Genomic DNA, 23,867 nt, shown 5'->3' on the forward strand with positions numbered 1-23,867 from the left:
ATGCTTCAATTCTGCTGTAGGCAGAAACATTCATTTTGAATGCGCCTCTGTCTTATCAATTTTATACTATATATTTATTAGTTTTATACGTCGTGCCCTTCTTGCTTGTATGGTGATAAAACTTTTCAAATGCACTTGTGACGTTAAGCTGTATAACAGAGTTAACCTTGGCCAAAAGCAAACTGTTTTTCCCCTTTATTAGGATTTTTTTCGATCATTGATTTTCAATTCTTATCAGAGGTATTTCGATAGAAAACCTAGCTAAGAACACTCCCAGGTACATAAAGTACATTTTTGTGAAATGTCAAAAAAATCTGCCCTGCTATTTTTGAGTCCATAGGGAATGATCTCACACACACATATACAAACAAAGTGCATTTTATATATAAGCACTTAAGTACTTACATATATATATATTCTTCAATGTAACTATATATAATTCTCTAAGGCGATATAATATTTTATGTATGAATTTTCAGTATTTATTTCAACTGTGTAAAATACGTTTGCAGAGCTTGATAGTAAATTATGAAAATATATAGGGCAATTGTGCTCCACAGAATTTCTGTGTTTCATCTTCCTAAGAAGTCGTCAGGCTAAATGTCATATATATTTCCATAACTTACTATATATTACTTTTCATAACTTACATATTACTCTTTCTATATGTGCACTCACATATATATATATAAAAAAGTCCTGTGGCGATGGAAAAGTTGTGACACGTGCAGGCTTGAAAGGCTGGAAGCATGTAATAACAGATCTGACATCATTATATGTATATATGTGTGTGAGTGTGTGTATGTATGTACATATGTATTTGTATGTGTGCATATGTGTATGTATGTTTATATATGTACATGTGTATGTATGTATATCTATGTGTATATATATGTATGTATATATATATGTTTATGTATGTATGTATGTAAAAAAAAAGGAAGGATGAAAAAGATCAGGAAGGAAAAGAGACAAAAACGGTCCAGCCGCTGATCACTTACTATGTATGACTTTTGGAATGTTCCGTCATGTGTTTTTTACATGTATATGTGTGTGTGCGTATGTATAGGCATATGTATGTATGTGCATATTTGTGTGCCTCTACGCGATTATGGTTGCATCTGTGCGCACATGCATACGTATGTTGGCGTACATCTGTATGAACGCATATGTTTATTGTCATGTGTATGTGGGGTGGAGAGGGCTCCCGTAATCCGTGGTGAAGCAACTCCTCCAGGAGAAGCAAATCTTAGATTAAAAAAAAAAACATAAAGCGGGAGACCAGTACCCGCATTAAGCTGGTCTGCAGTTTGACTTGTTGCTGGCTATCTTGCTCTTGCTTGTTGCTGGATGTCAACATTTTGAACCGAGAGAGAGAGAGAGAGAGAGAGAGAGAGAGAGAGAGAGAGAGAGAGAGAGAGATTTAGCTGTCGTACAAAGCTAAAACTCTGTAACATCATCTGTGTATAGATACTCCCTCAGCCATGGAAAAGTTGTGACACATGTAGGCCTGAAATGCTGGAAGCATGTAATAATTGATCTGCCATAATTATATGTATATATGTATGTATAGGTGTATGTATGTTCATGTACAAGTGTATGTATATGTGTGTACATTTATGGGTATATGTCTGTATATGTGTATATGTATGTATATATGTATGTGTGTGTATGTATATACGTATATATATTGTTTGTATGTATGTGAATATATGCATGTGTGTATGTGCATATATGCATGTGTGTGTGTCTGTATGTGTATATATGCATGTGTGTCTGTATGTGTATATATGCATGTGTGTATGTATGTATATGTATCCATGTATATGTGTATGTATGTATGTGCATGTTTGTGTATGAGTGCATATTCATGTATGTGTATGTATATGTAGGTAAGTGTATGTATGTATATATATGTGCATATGTGTACATATGTGTCTATGTATGTATATGTGTGTATGTATTTTATATGTGTGTGTGTATTTATATGTATGAACATGTGTATGTATGTGTGTGTATGTATATGTATGTATGTGTATTATGCATTGTGTATGTATATATGTATGTATGTGTCTATGTTTACAGATATGTATGTGCGTATGTGTATATATGTATATTTGCATATATATATATATATGTATGTATGCCATTGACCGTCTTATATATGTATGTGTATTATGTATTGTGTATGTATGTATGCATATATGTGTGTTATATGTATGTGTGTATGTGTATGTATGTGTATATATGTATGTATGTGTGCATGTATATATATGTATGTATATTAATGACCGTCTTCAGTGTCATGTCTGTTTGAGCGTGTGAATTTTGCCGGCAGGACTAAAGTCATTTTTGGCTCATGGACTTTCAGTGCCTGAGGGAGTGGCACTCGTCTGACAAGACGTTGCAATCATCATCATATATATGTTTGTGTGCGTATGTATGTATATGTATGTGTATATATGCATATATATGTATGTGTATGTATATCTAGGTATATGTATATGTATTGTGTATGTATGTATATATGCATACGTATATGTATGGGTGTATGTGTATATGTGTAAATATGTTTATCTATGTATGCATGTGTATATATATGTATGCATATATGTGTATATGCGTATGTATGTATTATTTATGTTTATATGTATAAATGTGTGTATCTATATATATATATATATATATATATATATATATATATATATGTATTTATATATGTATGTATATATGTATGTATACCAATAACCGTCTTCAGTGTCATGTCTGTTGGAGGTGTGCAAGTCGCTGGCAGGACTAAAAAGTCATCTTCGGCCACATGGACATTCAGTGACTGAGGGAGTGGCACTTGTCTGACAAGACATTGCAATCATCATATATGTGTGTGTTTGTGTGTGTCTAATTCTATGAACATGCATATGTATATCATATTCTTTGATAGTGACATCAATATCTATGAAAGACTAACATTTTCTCAGCATTTAAACCAATCTTGTTTCTAACTCTACAATCATGATCGTAATCATTGTTAACAGTTCTCTTAAAGAAAACCACTTTTGGAACAAATTGAATATTCTAATTATAATATAATATGGATTCTTATAATTTAATTACCCAACTAGTAATTTTAATATATATACACACATATCTTATAATTTAATTCATGGACGTAGAGAGGGAGGGTGCTAACGGTGCACAAGCACCTGTCCCTTTTATTTCTGTTTTAAAAGTGCCCTTTTCACAGGAATGTATTATAAGTCTGTGCCTCACCAAAGATATTTATTTAAAAATTTTCTTTTTTAAATAAACGGATTAAACCCTTAAACTAATTCATTTAAATTTGGCAAAGTTGAATAAAATGTTTTTGTTATAATTCCCTCTTGTTAAAATTCTGTGTTTGACAAACCGGATTCTGCTCACACTTAAACCAATCTTGTGTCAAACTCTGCTCTCGTAATCGTAAGCATCGTTAAAAAGATATCTCATAGAACAAAACAAAACCTGAATACGTGTATTAAAATTATTACATGTTGAAGTTTTTACTGTTTCAAAAATATTTATGAAGTAAAAATAATTTTTAGTTTACAATATTTTGTTGGAAAAAAATGTTTTGCAATATGCACGAAGTAGACTGCAATTTCCGGGCAAGGAGGCACCACTGAAAGTGATAGGAAGGATAGCAAGCAAAGGTAAGTTGAATTGCAGAACTTTCTTAGGGTGATTTCGTGCTGTGTAGTTCAGGATGCCACACTGATATATATGCCCATTTGAGAGACGCCCTCTCTCTCTCTCTCTCTCTCTCTCTCTCTCTCTCTCTCTCTCTCTCTCTCTTATTCTATCAAAGAATGATTGTAAAGAAATTCTTTATTGTTTCAATCTTTGCAGGAAGCTAACATCTTTTTGTTGCCTACAATATCTTCACAACTGACAACGTTTTGAAAACTTATTTATTTAAGAAGTATAGTGTGGTTTACTTGAAGCATTGTTTAACGAATAAAGGGTGTTTTTGAAGGCTTACAATGCAGAAATGTACAGTCGTTATGAGCAGAACATTAAATAATTAAATAAATAATTCAATAAATAATTCAATAATTGTTTTATTTATTTTCCTGCATGGTTTGTTTTTCTTTCTTTCCTTTTTCAACCGTGGATTTTTTTTTCAACTGTCAATTGACAGCCTAGAAAATAGATGTGTTTCTCCACTGATGATCAGTTATGCACTCGAAAGGACCCATGGAATAAATACCATCCACAGTTGAAAAAAAAAAATTCAGGTAAATAAATATAAAAAAAAATTATGGAACTATTTATTTATTTATTTAACTGCTCGTAACGACTGCATTGTAAGCCTTCAAAAACACCTGTTAACTTATTTATTTATGGACTATTGTCCTCATCTTCATAGTTGTTGCTTCACCACGTTCACCGTTATCCGTAAATAAATAAATAAATAAATACACAAATTACTCATCTTCAAGTATTCAAATAAAAAAATAATATATACCGTTATATAATGTTAGAGAAGGCAGAAATTTTCACCCAGTCTCCATTACACAGCATAAAAAAAAACAATCCCTACAGTTGTGCTTACTGTGTAACTTCTTTTGTTAGATTTTTCTTAAACACATAAAAAAACACGTACATATAATTTTATTTATACAAGTCAAACAATTCTGAATATTTAAAAATGAGGATTGATAAGTTTGATTATTCGGATTACTGTTCTCATTTCGAGTGTAATTTGCACAATGTACTTGTTGTGTAACTGATAACGTACTAGATAAAATTCAGTTATATGTGACACTCTCCCGGATGTTGAGGTTCAATCGTCCATGCAGGCGATATAAAAAATACCTTGAAAACTATATGAAAACTACCAAATTGTTCCATAAAACCGACGACCTTCTGTGCTTCAGAATGTATTTTTCTACATAGTCACCACCATTCTTAATACACTTTTACCAGTGATGAACAATGGCTGTGTATGAGCGTCCAGAGCACGGTTTTTCATATGAGAGTCGTTCCTTTTGTAAGTAAAGTATCCTATTTCTGTTAACTCAAAAAGTTGAAGAGCTACGGAGATAGGAGTAATACCATTAAATGGAGCGACCTTTTGTACCCCGGAATTTATTTTTCTACATAGTCACCATCATTCTCAATGCACTTTTGCCAGGAATTCAATAACTGATCTCTGACGCCCGTCTCTAGCAGAGCATACCCTCCCTAAATAAAAATTAAATAAATGACTCTGTTCGAAATTCCGTGCAGATTCCTAAGTTCAACAGAAAGATTCTTGAGTTCGACAAGATACACCTCAATGTCGACGTTACATCAGTCGAACCGTTGTTTGAATAACACTCAAGGTTAGAACAGTAATCCAAATAATCCAGTAAATTGTTAGGAATAATACCCAATAAATTTCATACATAAAATTCTCCACAAATCAAACATTTTATGTGAAATAAAAATAAAACAAACATCTTCCAGTTCCATTGAAACTTACCTTTTCACTAACATGGAACATTATAATATTGAATCAAACTCATCAAGATCAATCAAGAAGTATTTTCTCTTTGAGAAGAATTTAAAATGAAGCATTCTTTTATTTGTATAACATCGGTAATTGAGATTGGGACATAAAAGCCAGATAAGCAAATTATGATATAATTAAAAACTTTTGTCAATATTCAGTGATGGGACAATGTAGGGAAAATTGGTTTCATGCTTTTTTGCAGTGGAATTATTGCAAATTAAAGAGAAACAGCCTGAGCTGAAATTCAAAATCCACACATTTTTAATCCTTCAGCTTCTGCAAATCCCTTTTTTGTTCGGATCAGGAAGACAAAACTTTTTATCATTTATTTTTCTCAAACTGAACTTTATATATATATATAATAGAAATATACTATAATATATATAATAGAAATATAATATATATAATAGAAATATAATATATATAATAGAAATATACCCAGGACGGGTAAATTAATTCCCGGAACAGACCAGTTTTGCAGAAACTTTATGTTCTATTATGAAGATTAATATCATACTAAAATGATACTAAATCTTATATCTAGAATAAATATTCCAATTTTTATGAAAAATGATTTTGATTCTAGAAAATGTCTAAAATTGAAGGCTTAAACATAAGGAATCTTAAGAATAAATGGAAATTCAATGAATCGTGTTTAATTGTCGACTATGAATCAAATCCAATACAAATCTGATATACTTGAATTTTCAAATGGGATGTTGTGCCCATAGTATGCACCTTAAAACCTTTAAAATAATTAAAAGACACTGAAATTTTAAGAACAATTGATGCTTGATAACTATTTCAGAAAGAATCAGAGATATCAGCATTTTCACAAAGGGTTTCTACCTTCTTTATACCATTTTTGCATAAAACTAAATATAGCCTACTTTTAGACACCTTACAGCCGATATTCAGTTTGCACATATTTCTTGCTGATCCATGAAACCGGATTATTGTCCGAATTGTTCGAATCATTAGGGTACAGCAATGGCTCATGTTATGTAAAAAGAATTTTGAAAAACTTATGTGTTCACTTTTAGGAAGAGGGTTCAGTTTTCTGTGCAAGTTTAATATAGAATTGCGCATTCTGATTGAAATTTTAAAAAATGAATTTTTACCTGAGTAAATTTGATCAATAATTTTGTTTCATAATTTAAAAGTTTGATAGTTAATTAATAATAATCGGATAACTTTTATCTCCAACCTCCATCCTCTAAATTTATTCATGAATATTTTCAAGAGGAGTTGCATTTTTAATTAATTTCATTAAATTATCCCTTGTAGTATATTACATTTAAAAACCACTGTAAATATACTAATAGATAATGTCTTTTTTAAATTTCTACCTAATTAATGCCAGTCAGTTTGGCCCAATGATTAAATTGTTCACCAATGTTCAATTGCGGTTAAAGACTAAAAAAATGTTAGTTGATGTCTTCTTGGTAAATTCTCAGCATTATAAAATTAGGATAAAGTGAAACAAACATAAAAAAGGGCGCTTTACCCGACATCTCAGTGTAACTTCCTTCAGTCTTGACAGACTATGAATACCCACTGTACCACTCTTGCCACAAGAATTCCACGCACAGCAAGAGTTGAGCAATCTCCAACCACACCTCTCTTGAGTCGACGTTGTTAAATTCCAGTAGCAAGTGGAGGTTGAGAACGACTGGAAACAATGCCGAGATAAGCGGAGAGCACATACAGCACATAGAATTCCCAAATGGCGACCCATCTGGTACTAGCCAGGGTCAACGTTGCTTAACTTCGGTGATCTGGCGAAAACAGGTGTGTCAACGTGATTATAGCGTATACAAATCTCAGCAATGGAAAAACAAAGTATGTGGTCGTTTTTGGATACGATGGATCCATTTATTTAGGTTTTATAATTCCTAAAATAATTCTTCTAGTTATTAGTGGAACAAGGGTTGCAAAACTACTATTCTAAAGAACAATGGGTTAAAGGGATGTGTTGGGTGGCGAAGAAGATTAGGATAGAGGGTGATCAAAAAGACCGACTTACCATATGGGGATATCACATCTACTTTAAATCTTTTGATTTCCGTTTTTCCCACTTCACAAATGTAAAGTCCTGTGTCATTATAACTGCTCTTCAAGACAGTGAAAACACTGATTAGAGTCGTCGTAAATCTAGGTTGGTAATTTGTAATGTAAACTTTTTTATTGTCATCCGTATACAATGGTATGCCGTGTTTGTACCAGTTTATGATATCAGGAGGCTTCGTCTTTGTGGTAATGTTACATATCAGCTTCACGGGGTCTTCAACCCTGACACGAACTATGTCTGCAATGAAAAATTGGAGTATTCAATAGCAATTACAGTAGTGTTAATACTATTATTATTTGCACTATTATTATTATTATTATTATTATTAGCAGTAGTAGTATAAGTAGTATTTTAGTAGTAGTAGTAATAGTAGTAGTAGTAGTAATAATAGTAGTAGTAGTAGTAGTAGTGGTAGTGGTAGTAGTAGTAAGAATAAGTTTTTTTTAATATTTTCTTAGGATTAAAATGATTCTTAATGCTATTTATGTATTATTTTTTGTGTTTCATTAATAAGATTTCACCTGTGACCATTATCCTTATCATTGTTGCTTTTTTTCCCCCCCTTTCTCATATATGCGAAGCAATGCCTTCGTAATAATATTGTTAAAGAAATCTGATTTAATCTTACTGGACAATTTTCCCATTCATAAAATGTGAAACTATTTATTTATTTATTTTTTGCACTTAAAGTTTTACCGTTTAAAAACAATATTATAGGAGATTTAAAAAAAAAATTTTTTGCAGGGATCATTTTGCGATCAATGATTTTTTTGCAGGGGTCATATTGCGATCAATAAGTTTTTGCAGGAATCGTGTTGAAGTCAGCAAGTCCTGTCGGAAGTAGCAATTTTTGTAGAAGTTGTACCAAAGTCAACAATTTTTGCATTAGTTATGTCCCAATTAGTAATTTTTGCAGGAATCGTGTTGAAGTCAGCAAGTCCTGTCAGAGTCAGCAATTTTTGCAGGAATCGTATCAGAGTTAGCCGGTATGGCAGGAATCATATCAAAGTCAGAAATGTTATGCAGGAATATCACAAATAATAATTTCTGCAGGAGTCATATTGCTTGCCAACAAATTTTGCAGTAATCATGTTATAGTTAGCCATTTTTGCAGGAGTTGCATCAAAGTCAGTTGTTTTTGAAAGCATCGTGCCATAGTAATCAAGTCGTGTCAAAGTGCTCAATTGAAACAGGAATCAGTAAGTTTTGCATGATTCATATCGATGTCAACATTTTTTGTAGGATGCAAAGCAAAGTGAACAATTCCTGTAGGAGTTGTATTGAGGTCAGCAAAGTTTGAATAAATCAGATTGAAAGTAGCAATTTTTGACATCGTCATGTCTGAGTTACCAATTGTTGCAGGAGTTCTTTTGAAGTTGGCAAATTCAGTCAGAAAGAGCAACTTTTTAAAGAAGTGTTATTGGAGTCAATAGTCTTTAAAAGGGTTCTACCAGAGTCAGCAATTTGTGCAGAAGTCATATCAAAGTCATCATATTTTGTACAAGTACGCTATTTTTGTGAGAGTCGCATAAAAATCAGGCTGTTTTTTCAAGTTACTCTGAAGTAAGGAGTATACATTTTCAGTTGATCCCCCAGTTCTGAGATTAGGAATCAAGATCCAATTGAATTTTTAAAACTAACTTAAGAGTCGATTTTTTTTATTTCATCCGACTGACTCCCACCTCTAGTTATTTTCTCACCATTTAAGTGCACGTGAGCTGACATTTTTTTTTTCATTTCAGTATATGTCTCACTCGAAATGAATTGAGAAGGCTTACATTTATCTTTATGGGAAAATAATCCATCTCTTACAAGTTCATTCAAGCTTAGTTGCTTTTTGCATTTCAACCGTGCTTCACCAAAGGTCTTATTATTTCTTGTTCCCTGGTTAAATTTTCTGCCACTATTTTGTGCAGATACGAGCCGAAATGATTTTGTCTTATTTTTTCATCAAAATTCAGTAAACTGAACACTTTATTTCATCTTTCCTAACCATTTTCCAAAACACTTAACAATGCACATAAAAAATAGGCATTTGAAAGCAAGGCGTTCGTCAGAACTCCAGTAAGGGAGGTTTTCTTTGATCTTCTTAAGTAATTTTCCGGTCATTTGAGAAAGCTGAAACGTTTTTGAATTTCAAGCTGTGTGCTCTTTCCAACATTTCTTTAAGGGATTACTTTCATTTCATCATCCCCGCCAATTTTCCCATCACTCAAAAATGCAAACAAGCTGAAATGTGTGAACAAAACAAGGCAACAAAATAAGGATAATAGTCAGAAAAACAAATTTGTCAAAATAAAAAGATAGAAGCTCTAGCAATAATATTCTAGGAAGGAATGATGTTCATCTCACAAACTACAAAATTGTCATTTTTATTATCATGAAAGTAACTGATGTCTCTGGCCTATCAAACTAACGAAAGCTTTTCCAACAATAATTACAAGAATTCAACCCGCTCCTGGCAGATTAATTTGGCACATAAAGACAATGATAACTTTCAAGAAATAAATACAACAAAAATAATAAAAAAGAAACATACTGACACCACATTGAACTAAGCTAAATATTTGGTTGTCATTTGAGAATTGTTTTTTTTTTTCGCTTTGAAGTAAATAAAAATACAACTTAAAAAGCAATTCAGAAACAGAATAAAAAAAAGCATTCTTCACTTTACTTTATTTGCTGATCATGCCATTTTCGTAAAGAATTATTCGAAAGGTGCAAATAAATAAAAACCAGCAAGTTGAAGACGAATCAGTGTTAATAAGCAAATTAACGTTTTACCTTAATCAAAGATAAACATTATTATTATTATGGACATAGTAATAATAATATTTAAATAAACTGATATTTTCTGTCAGGTTACATGTTTTTATTTGCGTTTTACTACAATATTTTAAATTGGAAACCTATAAAGATTGGCAAACAAATCTTATCTAAATTAATGAAGTGTCTTCCTTTTCTCAAAGATCTTTCTATACACAACCAATGATTGACAGAAATACTTATTGTGATCGTTCTCCTTGCGATATTCTTTATTTAGTTAACAACATTCAGTATCAATAGTGCTATTAGTTTGTTTTATTTTATTTTATTTTTTGTTGAAGTGATAAAAGAAAGATATATGCAATAATTTATCCTTGTTGTCTGTATCATTTAGGCTCCTGCCCTTATATTCGTTGTTATAGTAACAATGTTTCAACCGATGTTCCTATTTACGTGCCCTCCCCCAAGAGGGGAGAGTTAGATACAAGATCGGTTTTTAATGTGGGAAAAATCCAGCTCCACACACACAAAAAAGGCACTATGTATAGGAACAAAAATAAAAATGACCTCAGTCTAAAAGGATTTCTCCTTCACTGACCAAGGATAGAAAAGGCGAAGTGTTGCATCAGAAATAGTTACTACACTTTGATCCCAGATAAAAGGTCAAGCCGATGTTATCTCCTGCCTTTTTAAATTGCATCTTTTTGAACTTGGGAAACTTATAGACAAACTTTAGTATCTTTATACCCGACTCAAAAACCTATACGTAATTTCGAACCGAACAGCTTATTTAATCTGTTTGGGTAGATTGTTCTTAGTTCGTCAGCCATGACGATTAGTTTAGTTAATTTATGTTATTCCTCATGTGTGAACGATTAACCAACGCTTTTATCATTAGGCCCTCTGTTCATGTAGACAATTCTGATTTGAAATTTTTGAGTCTTAAACCTGGCGTTATCTGGACGGGTAGTACGAATTTAAAGATTTCCAAGTTAGACTAAAAGGTTCCCAATTTCGGAATAATGCACCTGAGGATGAGCGGAGAATCGGCCGAGATGTTGAGGAATATAACAACTAAAATAAGAATAACAGCCTAAATGATACTAATTATGAATTTTTTATTTGAAGACGTCGAAAACAAAATGTGTTTCATATATTTTTTTACTTTTATTTTTTAATTACTTTCATTTTCAATTACGTTTTATTAATCAGCACTTTAAAAAGTTACTCATAATAATAATAATTGCAAATACGTTCGTTTTTTTTTCTTCACATATGTTCATCGTTTTATAAGTTTGTTAGAATAACATGTAATATGATTAAAATACATAAATTAATTAATAAAAAAGACAAAAAAATATTAAATGCATTCTAAAAGCGCGGGAGAATAGTTATGATGTATTTATGCATACATACGGAGAAAACAAATAAAACAAAGCAAAACACAAGAAGAAGCTGAGTTAAATAAAGTTCATAAAACAACAAATACTTGATTAAAACAAACAATGGATACAATTAATAAAAGAAAACGACGGGACCCGCGTGCCGTACAGAAAATGGAAGCAGGCTTCATTGTTGCACTGGAGAAAATAATTATAATATTAGTCATGGCAAATATTGTTCAGTTTTACACAAAGAAGCAGAAGCGAAATTGAAAACAAAAGTGAAGGCACAAGTGAAAACAAAAGGCGGGAACGAGATTATGAAACATTGTACGAAAATGTCATAATATTTATAATTTGTTGATCAGATTTGTTTCAGTTGCATGCTTACGTTTATTAATGATTCAGAAATTCAAAGCGAAACAAATATGCTGGCTACACAATACAAGAGAAATAATACAGAAAACTTATAAAATGTTGAGCTTCAATGTGATTAGAAATTTGTTTGCTGATAATATTACTATTATTTTTAATCACGGATTTCAAAGCTGTGCATTTTATTAATTATGGCTTTTTTGCGATTAACACTCGTATTCTAATAAACTAAGATGATGATAATTGTTTACGTTTGCGTTTTATTACAATATTTTAAATTAAAAATCTACGAGAATTGACAAATTTTATTTTAAACTAGCAGACTGCCCGGCGTTGCCCGGTTGTAAAATATGCATAAATATTCTATTTTAATTCATACAGAAACTGAGACATATACAAGATAGTATTACTTTTTTTTCTAAATAGTCCACTTCTTGTAAGTAAAAAACAAATACTCGAGCTGAGATCGAAACCAAATCTTAAAGACAAGTGAGACAACCATTCGGCCAGCGTGACATGCTCTTTGAAAAGTGTTTTTAAATCGACTTATATTTAACATAAGGAATCTGTAATGTGAACCATTCACGCATGCACAACCGTGAAACAGTTAGCAAACAGAGAAAAATCCGACCACTCCCACGTACCAATTTTTCAATTTCAACCCCTTAAAAGCCTCACCCCCCCCCCCCGGATAAAAAAATTATTAAAAAAGTTTCCACATGTCTGAATGCCCTATATACAAAATTTAAAGTATGTAGATGAAAAATTCGTTGGGTATATAGGTTGAGAAGTGTCCTCACACACACGCACACGTTATCACTTTTATAGATTTATTAAACAAGATAATGAAGTCCTATTTGAACATGTGTTATTTTCTGGAAGGTGTTTTCATATCACAATGGTTGATTGACAGAATATTTTTGCATCATCCTCCTTACCATGATCTTTATTTAGTTTAAGCATTTCAGCATTAGTAATGCTAACATGGATTTGTTTTTGATGAAGTGATGAAAAGAAAGACTTATTTAATAATTTGTCCTTGTCTTAGTATTATTTGAGATACCATCTCCACCTTAGTCGTTATATTCAAAATTCAATAAATTATAATAATTTTATTCAAATTTCTGTATTTGCCCGACGATATCTGGGAGCTAATATATATTGCCTGGCAGGAGGCTTCGATAAAAATTCAAAATAATGACATATTTACATCATAAAAAGGAGTATATTAAAAAAAATGTAGTGTTCATTTATTTCATTTTAGACTTCAATTAATTTGCTGATTGTTTCTTTCGTTTTATTTATTGCTAGCATGGGTGCCCGGCGTTGCCCGGGTGTTTGGAAGTGTATGCTGAGCAAAAAAAAAAAATAAACATAAAAAAAGGTTAATTTTTTAACTTTGACCCCTATCATGATCCCCTCAAAATTTATTGTTTTGGGCTCAAATCAAGTTATTAAGTTAGATCCATGTCCAAGGAACCTATATCTAAAATTTAAAGTGTTTAGACCCCCAAAAAGGTCAAATCGTTGAACTTTGACCCCTTAACAGCCAAATACCATGTATATCAAATTTCGAGTCTGTACATTAAAAATTGACAGAGTTATTGCGTAGGGAAATGTACACAGACACACAGACACGTTCACTTTTATAGATATATAGATTTATCTATTATTATTTTATTCATTTAATTATTATTATTTTATTTATTCTTCTATCTAACACATTTACGGAGGAATGTCTTAAAATAATTCATTTAAGTTTATATTTTATAGTTCACACGTTTATATCACTATTGTCACTGCTATAGTATTATGCTCTAGTGTTGAGTATGATCTTTATATATATATATATATATATATATATATATATATATATATATAAATAGTCGCGTATAGAGAGACTAAATGGAAAATCTTAGAGGAACAATGAGGAGGAGGGGAAGAAATATGAGGCGGAGAAAGAGAAAGAAGTATTGCCTTCCTTGTGTATGGTGTAGTCAGTGTTGCCATACCTAGTTGTGATTGATAATTAACGAAAGTTTTTTTATGAAATGAGTGTCAAAGAGCAAAAAAGGAAAAATGAATACTTGTTGGAATGTCTCTAATCTATTAATGAGTTACGTAAAGAAGATGTTAATTTGAGTTAATAAACTGTCCGCACAATTCTATTTCTCATGCATGAAAACGTTTGCAAAAATACTCTTTTCCAACTATGCAGATTATTAAGTGATGCCAATTGTTATATTTTCAACTATCTAAGGCAGTAGACTGGTGCCAGAGAAACATTAAATGATAACTGAATTTCAAAATAAAATATAATTGGTTTCATCAAAGATCCTCATATCCGAAGAAATACCCACGTGAGAATTCAAAACAGAAACAAGAACCCGATACAAGAGACCTCCTATCTGACCATAAACAACCAAGACGCTGATTGAAATCAGAAATCAGTTTCATAACCAAAAAGATCCTTGATCTTGAATTGTCACAGACATACTTCATTGATCGATGGAATGATTGGAACGACTGTTTGAACGAAATGTTGCATTTCTATGCCTGTTTTATAAATATTTTAATGAAATGTGCTCTGATGAGCTCGTGCACTTGTTCCCCCTCGACGTACATAACCCCGACAAACCCGCTTAGCAACAACATCTTAACCCTTCACTGCTGACGTCCCTAATAGTTTCTTCCCTCGAACAGCTAGACTTTGGAATTCTCTTCCTGCTACCTGCTTCTCTGGCTGTACTGATATGCAGAAGTTTAAATGTAAAGTAAACCAACATCTTGTTAATCTTTCGTAGGCATTGTCCCAAATAGTAGCCCCCTTACGCTCAAGTGGCCTTGTTAGAGGTGAATTTGAGTTAAAAAAAAAAAGAAAAGAAACTGTCCAAGACCACATAAAATGGATCGCCTAAGAAAAAGCTGGATGAGTAGAAGAATAAAAGTGAAAGGGCAGCTAGCAACATTAACAGATGGAGATTAGCAACATTAACAGATGGAGATTAGCAACATTAACAGATGGAGATTAGCAACATTAACAGATGGAGATTAGCAACATTAACAGATGGAGATTAGCAACATTAACAGATGGAGATTAGCAACATTAACAGATGGAGATTAGCAACATTAACAGATGGAGATTAGCAACATTAACAGATGGAGATTAGCAACATTAACAGATGGAGATTAGCAACATTAACAGATGGAGATTAGCAACATTAACAGATGGAGATTAGCAACATTAACAGATGGAGATTAGCAACATTAACAGATGGAGATTAGCAGCATTAACAGATGGAGATTAGCAACATTAACAGATGGAGATTAGCAACAGCAAGTAACTGCCCTTATGAGAGTGGTGTCATCGGCAAATATACCCATCTCCGAAACAATTTTATCAGGGAGGTCGACTACAGTTATGAACCAATTTGTACTAACCGAAAACTGGATGGATTGTAACTTTGATGCGTTACGATAGATCAATTATTAGCATGATAAGAAATGATCAGTTATTAAAAAGATTCCATGTTTCTGTGTATTCTTGTGATTTTCTTGGGCAAAAACTCAATTTTTTTTCCGTTTACTTTGATGTTTTTTATTTTGCTTTCTTTATTTATATTCAACTTGTTCAAAGTGTAAACCATCATGTATTTTTTGAAAATGAAATAGAAATGAAATGAAACGATACCACTAACCCTATTGCGAGTCTAACTGGCTTCCTCCGGGAATATGAAATTCACAAGCGATCCCCATGTGGCGTGACCGCCTCAGGGAGCAATGCAGTTCCCCATTTGGGAAGATTGAGACCCCCTAAACACTGAGTAAGGCAGGGTAATTATGCTGATATTGTCTGTTACGCATTACTGGGCGCTCGGACAGCGGCGGGTAACCTAGCTGAAAGGATGAATTTATTGTATTTTTGTAAAGCAGATATATAATTTTATTGTTTGAGAAAAAATGACAAGAGACGTCATTGTAAAAGTTAGAACGAAATGTAATGTCGTTCTTGGCTTGGCGAAACGTCTGGCTTTTGAGTGTAAGGTCATGCAGGGTCAAACGTCAGGTTTAGCGTGTGAATGAATTTGAGTTCTGGTTCCAGATTCGCAAGCCTGTGAAGGTTTGCAGGTTTGCACACATGCAAGGATTTGGGACTTCCCCGAATAAAGTGTTGAATTCAGATTGGTCTGGGGAACAGCCTACGCTACCCCATCACCTTCCAATATGAGCAAATGCCTGGCCCAAATGGGAACAGAATGAAGCCGAATCTCAAGGCAAGAACACTCATCCAAGAGATCGCCCCCCCCTTTTCCGTCACCACCGCCATCGTGGAGAACGAAGAATAAGATTTCAGACTGTTTTCTGGTGTAATCGAACTGAACAATTGTATATATGTAAAACATTTGTAATTTCGTGAATTAACTTTTTTATTAGACTAGAAACCTTTTTGTTTTCTTTTGATCTGCATGAGAAGCTAATTAATTTTCAGCGGACGCCGGCATCGGGAGCTGACAACTAGGCCTACGACATGGAAGAATCTTGTAAAGAACTCCTGGAGAGGACGATCACGACCATTGCAGTTTTGACGGAGTCAGAGGCCACATCTGCTGACCTGCGACGGGAGTTTTTACACCTAGTCACATGTATATCCTCATTAGGAGAGGTTTTTGCAACTCTTGCAGAGAGGTGCCGACGTCCCCCTTCATAAAGTACCTGGTATACGTAAATTATCACCTATCTGGTACTGAGCAGGCTCCACGTTGCTTTACTTCGATGATCTGTGAGAACCAGTGTATAAACGTGATTATGCTGTATATGTTTTTGCTTCACTTTAGTGTACTTTAAACATTCATTGCTATAAAATGAGAGTTATAGAGGAGATCTCCCAAAATTATTTGAATTTATACAGAGTGACACCCCACCCCAAAGTAAATGTCACTAATAGAATGGTTACTAAAATTGACAATTCTTTCCAATAATATTTAATAAAAACTAAACTCAAGTCTATATATAACTTTACACCAAGTTTCAGTCTTCAGTGTTCAACAAATTTATTTTATCACTATTCAATGATAACCACACCTGGGTACCATGTGTTTAATTGTCAATAACTCTGATACACTTTTCTCTTGGAATTGCCCGGAATTTGGCTGTGATAGATCCCTTTATTTCAAGAATACCCTGAAGAAAACGTGTACAAATAAAATAAAGTGTAGAAGGCATAAGTGTGAAACCTTGTCCAAGATCTCACATTCTATTGATGAGTGTCTTTCCACATAATTGAACAACCATGAAACAAAGATTTGAATATGCGTAACTGGTGAGCAAGGAGGACATGAACTGAAATTGATTTGTACCTCATACGGCTGGATTACAGAAATTATAATCTATATATCTATAAAAGTAAAATTGTCTGTGTGTGTGTGTGTGTGTCTATATGTGTACATTTCCCTACGAAACTACTCTGTCAATTTGTGTCTACAGACGCGAGATTTGACATAAGGAGTATTGAGATTTGGGAAAATCTTTCTAATGGGTTTTCGGCCAGAAATTTGGCTGTCAAAGGGTCAAAGTTCAATGATTTGACCTTTATAAATTCTACCAAACTCCTCCGCCAATTTTAGGTCTAAACACTTGAAATGTTAGATATAGGTTACTTGGAAATGGATCAAACTTTTTAATTTGATTTGAACCCAAAACGATAAACGTTAGGGGGTTAAAATAGGGATCAAAGTTTAAGAAAAAATGAACCTCGCAGTCTCTACCAAATTACTCAGCCAATTTTTGGTCTAAACATGTGAAATTTTACATAAAGTGTATTCAGACAAGCTTTTTAATCGACTTTTGGCTCAAAATTTGACAACCACGGGGTCAAAATTTAAAAGATTTGATCTTTGCGGTCTCTAACAAAGTATTCAGCCAATTTTGAGTCTAAACATTTGACATTTTACATAAAAGATATTCAGATATACAGCAGGCTTTTCAAATCAGTTTTTGAGCGAAAATTTGGCTGCCAAGAGGTCAAACTTGAAAAGTTGACCTTTGTAGACTCTACCAAACTCCTTCATCAAGTTTGAGTCAAAACACTTGAAATTTTAGATGGAGTCAAACTTTTTAATATATATATATATATATATATATATATATATATATATATATATATATATATATATATATATATATATAATTTAAAGGAGATTAGAACAATAGTCTAAAGAGCAGAGTGTATTTTAATGTAACAGTGAAATTACTAGTTTTATTAAAATACAGGAAAGAAAAAGTGCTCGTTGTAATTTAGATATATAATAAACTCGATAGGTAAATATCCTAGAGCTAATTCAATATTAAGTAATGTGATTGATAATTTAAAATTTAGAAATCAATTAAATTAAAAATCAGTTTCACAAGAAGGAACAACAACAAAATCAATTATATGTACGATCGTTTCGGAAAAGACCTTTTATTTTAATTTTTTTCAGATACATCTGCCTTACTTTTAATGCTAGGTTTATTTATGGTGTCTTTTAGATTTAATAAAAACCCTTTAAAATTTGCTGACGAGGAGACCTTGTTTATTAAAAAACTATATGTAATAATTATTGTCCGTAACTTGATGTCTACCACAATAAAAACACGGTTTTCACATTACTTAATATATATATATATATATATATATATATATATATATATATATATATATATATATATATATATATGCACATAAATGAGTCAAGCTTTTTAATATATATATATATATATATATATATATATATATATATATATATATATATATATATATATATATATATATATATATATATATGCACATAAAGTTATGAACAGTACATGGGGTACGAGCAAAGACGGGCTGAACTGCTAGTGTTAACTGTTTCGGCGGCGAGGTGGGGGGGGGCAGGTCAACTTGCATAATAGAAAACTTTTCATTCTTCGTCCCTTATGCTTCATAAATTCAACAAATTTTAAAATCACATGTATTCGAGTATCTTCAATATGGATAATAATAATAATAATAATAATAATAATAATAATAATAATAATAATAATAATAACAAAAACAACAACAACATAAGTTTAAGAGAAATGACAATCATAGAGAATACAACCTCTGTACTGAGTCAAACGTAATTACAAATTTAATTAAAATCATTTCTCTATCAGAATAAATAATTAAAATTGTTAATATCTTTGTTTATTCATGTTTGCGCAGTAAAACAAGATAGAGAAGATATGAGAAATCTTAATTTGGGAGATTAACTAAAGCATGATTAATCGGAAAATTTAAAGAAAAGAGGGCTATTACCATTCAATTTGGATAATCTCAAATAAAAGTGTATAAATATGAGTTTTTTATATTAAATATTTTTTCTTCTGTTGAATTTGTTAGAGTTCTTTTATGATGAAATTTACAAAATTTCCTAAAATGAACTTGAAGATAAAATTCGTACTTATATTTTTCCAGCAAGTCATATAAATAATCCTTTACTTTGATGTTTGAATTCGATTATCAATCAGTTTGACCCATTTTTTATAGTTATATAGTGTCAAGACATTGGCCATATTGTAAAGAATTCATTTCAAACAAGATAAGTATTATTTAGATTCAAAGAGTAGACTTCATAGAGTTAAATGAGAAAATGACAAAGTAGGGATTTAGGTTTTACATCTCCATATTGCACGTAATTATGCCGTAGAAACATTGATGATCTAATTATTATTTATCTGATCAAACTGAAATTTGCATGATGGTTACAGTTAGTGAAGAACATCAGATCCATGAATGAAAGTAGGAAAAATCCAAAGTTCAAAAGCCGTAAAACTTTCTATTTTGACAGAACTTTTCAATTTTATATTGGCTACAATATGGGCCACATAGTTAGTTTCTATGATGGACAAAAACGAAGTGATCGATAAAAATGATACTTTTTCTGCCAATTTTTTTCAAATCCGACTACAACGAAGGCAAAATCATTGCCGAGAATATGCACACTTTCTTATTTTTTTACACGGTGGTCACCACTTATCAAGGCCCGGAAGCCACTCAGGGATAAGGGTTATTGCAAGTACAGTACGTTAGTGTGGAGATTTGATGAAGTGTTTACTTAAGGGGGCGGTTCATCAGGAATTTGTTAACGTTGGACTTGAAGACATCCAAGTTGTAGTCCGGTGGGAAGCAGGCAGATGAAACAGAGTTCCACAGGCGTGCAGTTCTAAGAAAGAAGCTTTGTTCATGGAACCTACGTTTCGATTTAGGCACAGATAAAGAGTCGGGAAAATTTTTCACAGTGGATTCAGCTAGACGGGTGTTTTTCGTGAAAGATTGGCGAGGGGGGACCAGAGATTGGAGTTCAGACGAGCACCTGCCATGGAAATAACGATAAAACAAGGATAGGCTCGCAACGTATGTAATATCAATGTACATCTAATTATGTTAAATATTACCTCCAATAATTCTCAACATTCTTTCTTAATTTCTGTGGTTTACTACTGGATTATTAATGGCCTGAATAAGATGGCTAATAGATTGTCAATGGCCTGCATATGATGTGTCTCTACAAAATACATTTTTTCTCCCCATCACACGCCTCTCATCGCCTCATCTTCTCACATACCCAACCCCATTACTCTCCTATGTACACAACTCACACCATCACTCACTTATCTGCTCCGCCTTACACCGTCTTTTTTCTTCCATACTCAACCCACAACTCCTTCCACGTACGACAAACACACTAAAAACATTTATTTTCACCCACTCTCTTTTTGTCTCGCATCCCTTCCTCCTTTGATCATCTTCCACGTTCTGCTGTGTATAAGGCTTCTTTTCTTGTTAATAAAACTTTTCTTCGCTTATGATTAAGGTCGTTTGAATAAAGCGAAATATTGGTTCTGCATTATAGACATGCTTGTGTCCTTATTTTAACTAGAATCTGGCCATACACATCCACTATTCTATTTACTATATGATATACAGTAAGAATAAAGTATTAAAAAAACTTCAAGATATACATTTGAATATAATTCATTCACACTAAACATAAAATTAAAATAATACAAGCTTTTCATTTTAATATCTTCGTTATATAAGTCAAGCAAAAGAAAAGTTATGTCTTAGTTTGACTTGTACTTCGACTTTTTTCTATTTTATCTCATTCAAATGACTCTTTAACCCTTATACTCTTGGCCTTGATAATGTGTTGATGCCTGTGTAAAAAAAAAAAAAAAAAAAAAAAGTCACATAATCCGACCAATCATCTCTAAAACTTAAACCTGGCAACAATTAAAAAATAGTTTTATACTTAATTTGACGAAATTCCCACTACTTATGTTTACTACGCTATAATCACATTGGCTAATGTATACTCATTAACCCTTATCCTCGAGTGGCCTCTGGGCCTTGATAAGTGGTGACTCCTGCGTAAAAAAACAAAAAAGTATATAAAGTACACATTATTCATATGGTCATAGATTTTGCTAAAAATATTCTCCATGGGAAATCTTATGCAAGTGATTTCCTCCTGAAGACTTCATTTTATGCTTTGAAAGTTAAAGGTGAAGTTTAAATTATGCAAGGAGGAAAAGCCGTATGTAATGTTTTTGGTAGCTTTTCAAGGCAATCTTTACATTATAAATTGCGCCTGCTTATTATTAAAGGCACAGATTCAATTGCAGGTCCTAGATGATTCAAACCGAATTTCTATTCGCATGAATAGAAAGATCTATTCCTACATATTTACTGTCTAAATTTAAGCTGATATTTATGAGAGAGGTTAGGTCGAGCCAAATCATTCTTTATTTTTTAGTGCCAATATTTATTTTGTTTTTAACTATTTTTCACACCATTTAGACTTTTCATTTTGTACCGATGTAAAAGCTGAAATATATATATATTTTGTGAATAAATGACAAAAGACTATATTCCAAAGTTCATGATGTTGACCATCTTATAATGTATTCCTTTAAGTCAGTTGACATTTACAATTCTTGGCAGTATCTGTTTCGTAACGTAAAATCAATCACGTAATTATTATATCAATCAGTGAATCTATTGTGCCATTGACTCATCAGAAGAAATAGCAACAATCAATTCGTCAAAAGGAAATAAAGTGCGTTTTGACATGATTAAAATCCGCAAATTGGAAGAGAAGCTGTATACCTTATAATATGTTTCCATTACGCCATTTTGAATGTTAGAAATAAAGTCACTAAACCCAACTATTCGTTCTAACAGGCTCTCTCTCTCTCTCTCTCTCTCTCTCTCTATATATATATATATATATATATATATATATATGTGTGTGTGTGTGTGTGTGTGCGTGCGTGTGTGTGTGTGTAAAATAAAAAGGAACAAACCAAGTTACGTGTTCATCAACGTTTCGTCATTATTTCAAGACTTCCTCTAGATGAATGAAAATAAGAAAATAAAACACTAGTAACAATATATGAAAATATATTTTTGATGCAATGAAATGTATGACCCCGTTCCATTTCAGAACGTTAAAAAGTCGTTGGAAATTAAAAAAGAGGGGGGCATAGTCTTGTGAAAAAGAGTAAGATTTTTTTATGACGTCATATAGCCGTTTATATATTTAAAAAGATATGATGCAGTTCATATTCCTTTTCGATCAAATATGTCCGTTATAATTCAAAGATGGATGCGTAACTGAAAAGAAATGAGTGTATTTTTGTTATGTAATTTATTGACTTTTCAGTTACACTTGAATTATAACGGATTATATTGTCCTGTTTTTATAATTTCAGGTTCCAATGAACAGCTACAGCCTGATTGTCACAACTGGTAAATTTCAAAAATACAATTTGGGTGTGAAGACATTTTAGAAGAACGATATGCAATAAAATTCTGTTTTAAACCTGGAAAAATGTCACAGGAATGTGTGGAATGCTTTAGACTGATTTTGGACCATCTTGCATGAATTGAGCATCATTTTTTTGAGTGGCATAAGAGATTCAAGGAAGGCAGGGAGTCTGTGACGGATGATGAGAGAGGCGGGAGGAGTAAGGAAGTCAAAACACCAAAATTTAATGGCCAAACAAAGATTTTGATGGATAAGGACTGTCATGTGTTTACAGACACAATGTGAACATTTTGATATCACTGTGGGAACTGTACACACGATTATTCAGGAGGAACTGAATATGTGCAAGATATGCTTTATTGTTAGACTAATACAACCGTAATAATCGACGTTCAATACACATTTTACGGTCTACATCATCGCCATGCTCAAAAGTGATCATTCATCATTTACGAAAATGTTTTCTGACGCTTAAGGATAAAAAATTTTAAGATACTTCATTCAAACTCCTCAGCTCCACGCTCCCGGGATACATGAGTTGGAACGGGTGCATTGACAGCATTTACAAGGCTGCTGCGAAAAAAGTGAGCTCTCTCTACTGTGCTAGAAAGTTACTTTCACCTGAAAGTATCCTGTACCTCTACAAGGCCACCATTCACTCATGTATGAACTATTGTTGTCACATTTGGGCTGGTACACCTGCTACTAGTCGCTCATTCTTGGACAGAGTTCCAAAAAGAGTTGACAAGCTGATAGGCACTGAGCTATCATCTTATCTTTGGCCTCTGTCCCATCGACGAAATGTTGCATTCTTCTGCCTGTTTTACAAGTATTTTAATGGCGGATGCTCTGACGAACTACAAGCCCTTGTACTCCCTCGACGTAAATACCCCCGACAAACTCGA

At 32.6% G+C, this 23,867-nt stretch overlaps 1 protein-coding gene across 1 annotated transcript in view; it reads right to left on the minus strand.

Moving 5' to 3' along the window:
* Positions 1–23,867, minus strand: part of LOC145272399 (netrin receptor unc-40-like) — an 803,917-nt gene that overhangs the window by 111,570 nt on the left and 668,480 nt on the right. Inside the window, exon 7 of the mRNA XM_080127035.1 lies at positions 7,560–7,841. Coding sequence (XP_079983161.1) covers positions 7,560–7,841 — 282 coding nt within the window. The remainder of the gene's footprint in view (positions 1–7,559; positions 7,842–23,867) is intronic.

The sequence above is a fragment of the Euprymna scolopes genome, chromosome 4, assembly GCF_053919585.1.
Source record: "Euprymna scolopes isolate OS-2025 chromosome 4, ASM5391958v1, whole genome shotgun sequence".
Taxonomy (NCBI): Eukaryota; Metazoa; Mollusca; class Cephalopoda; order Sepiida; family Sepiolidae; genus Euprymna; species Euprymna scolopes.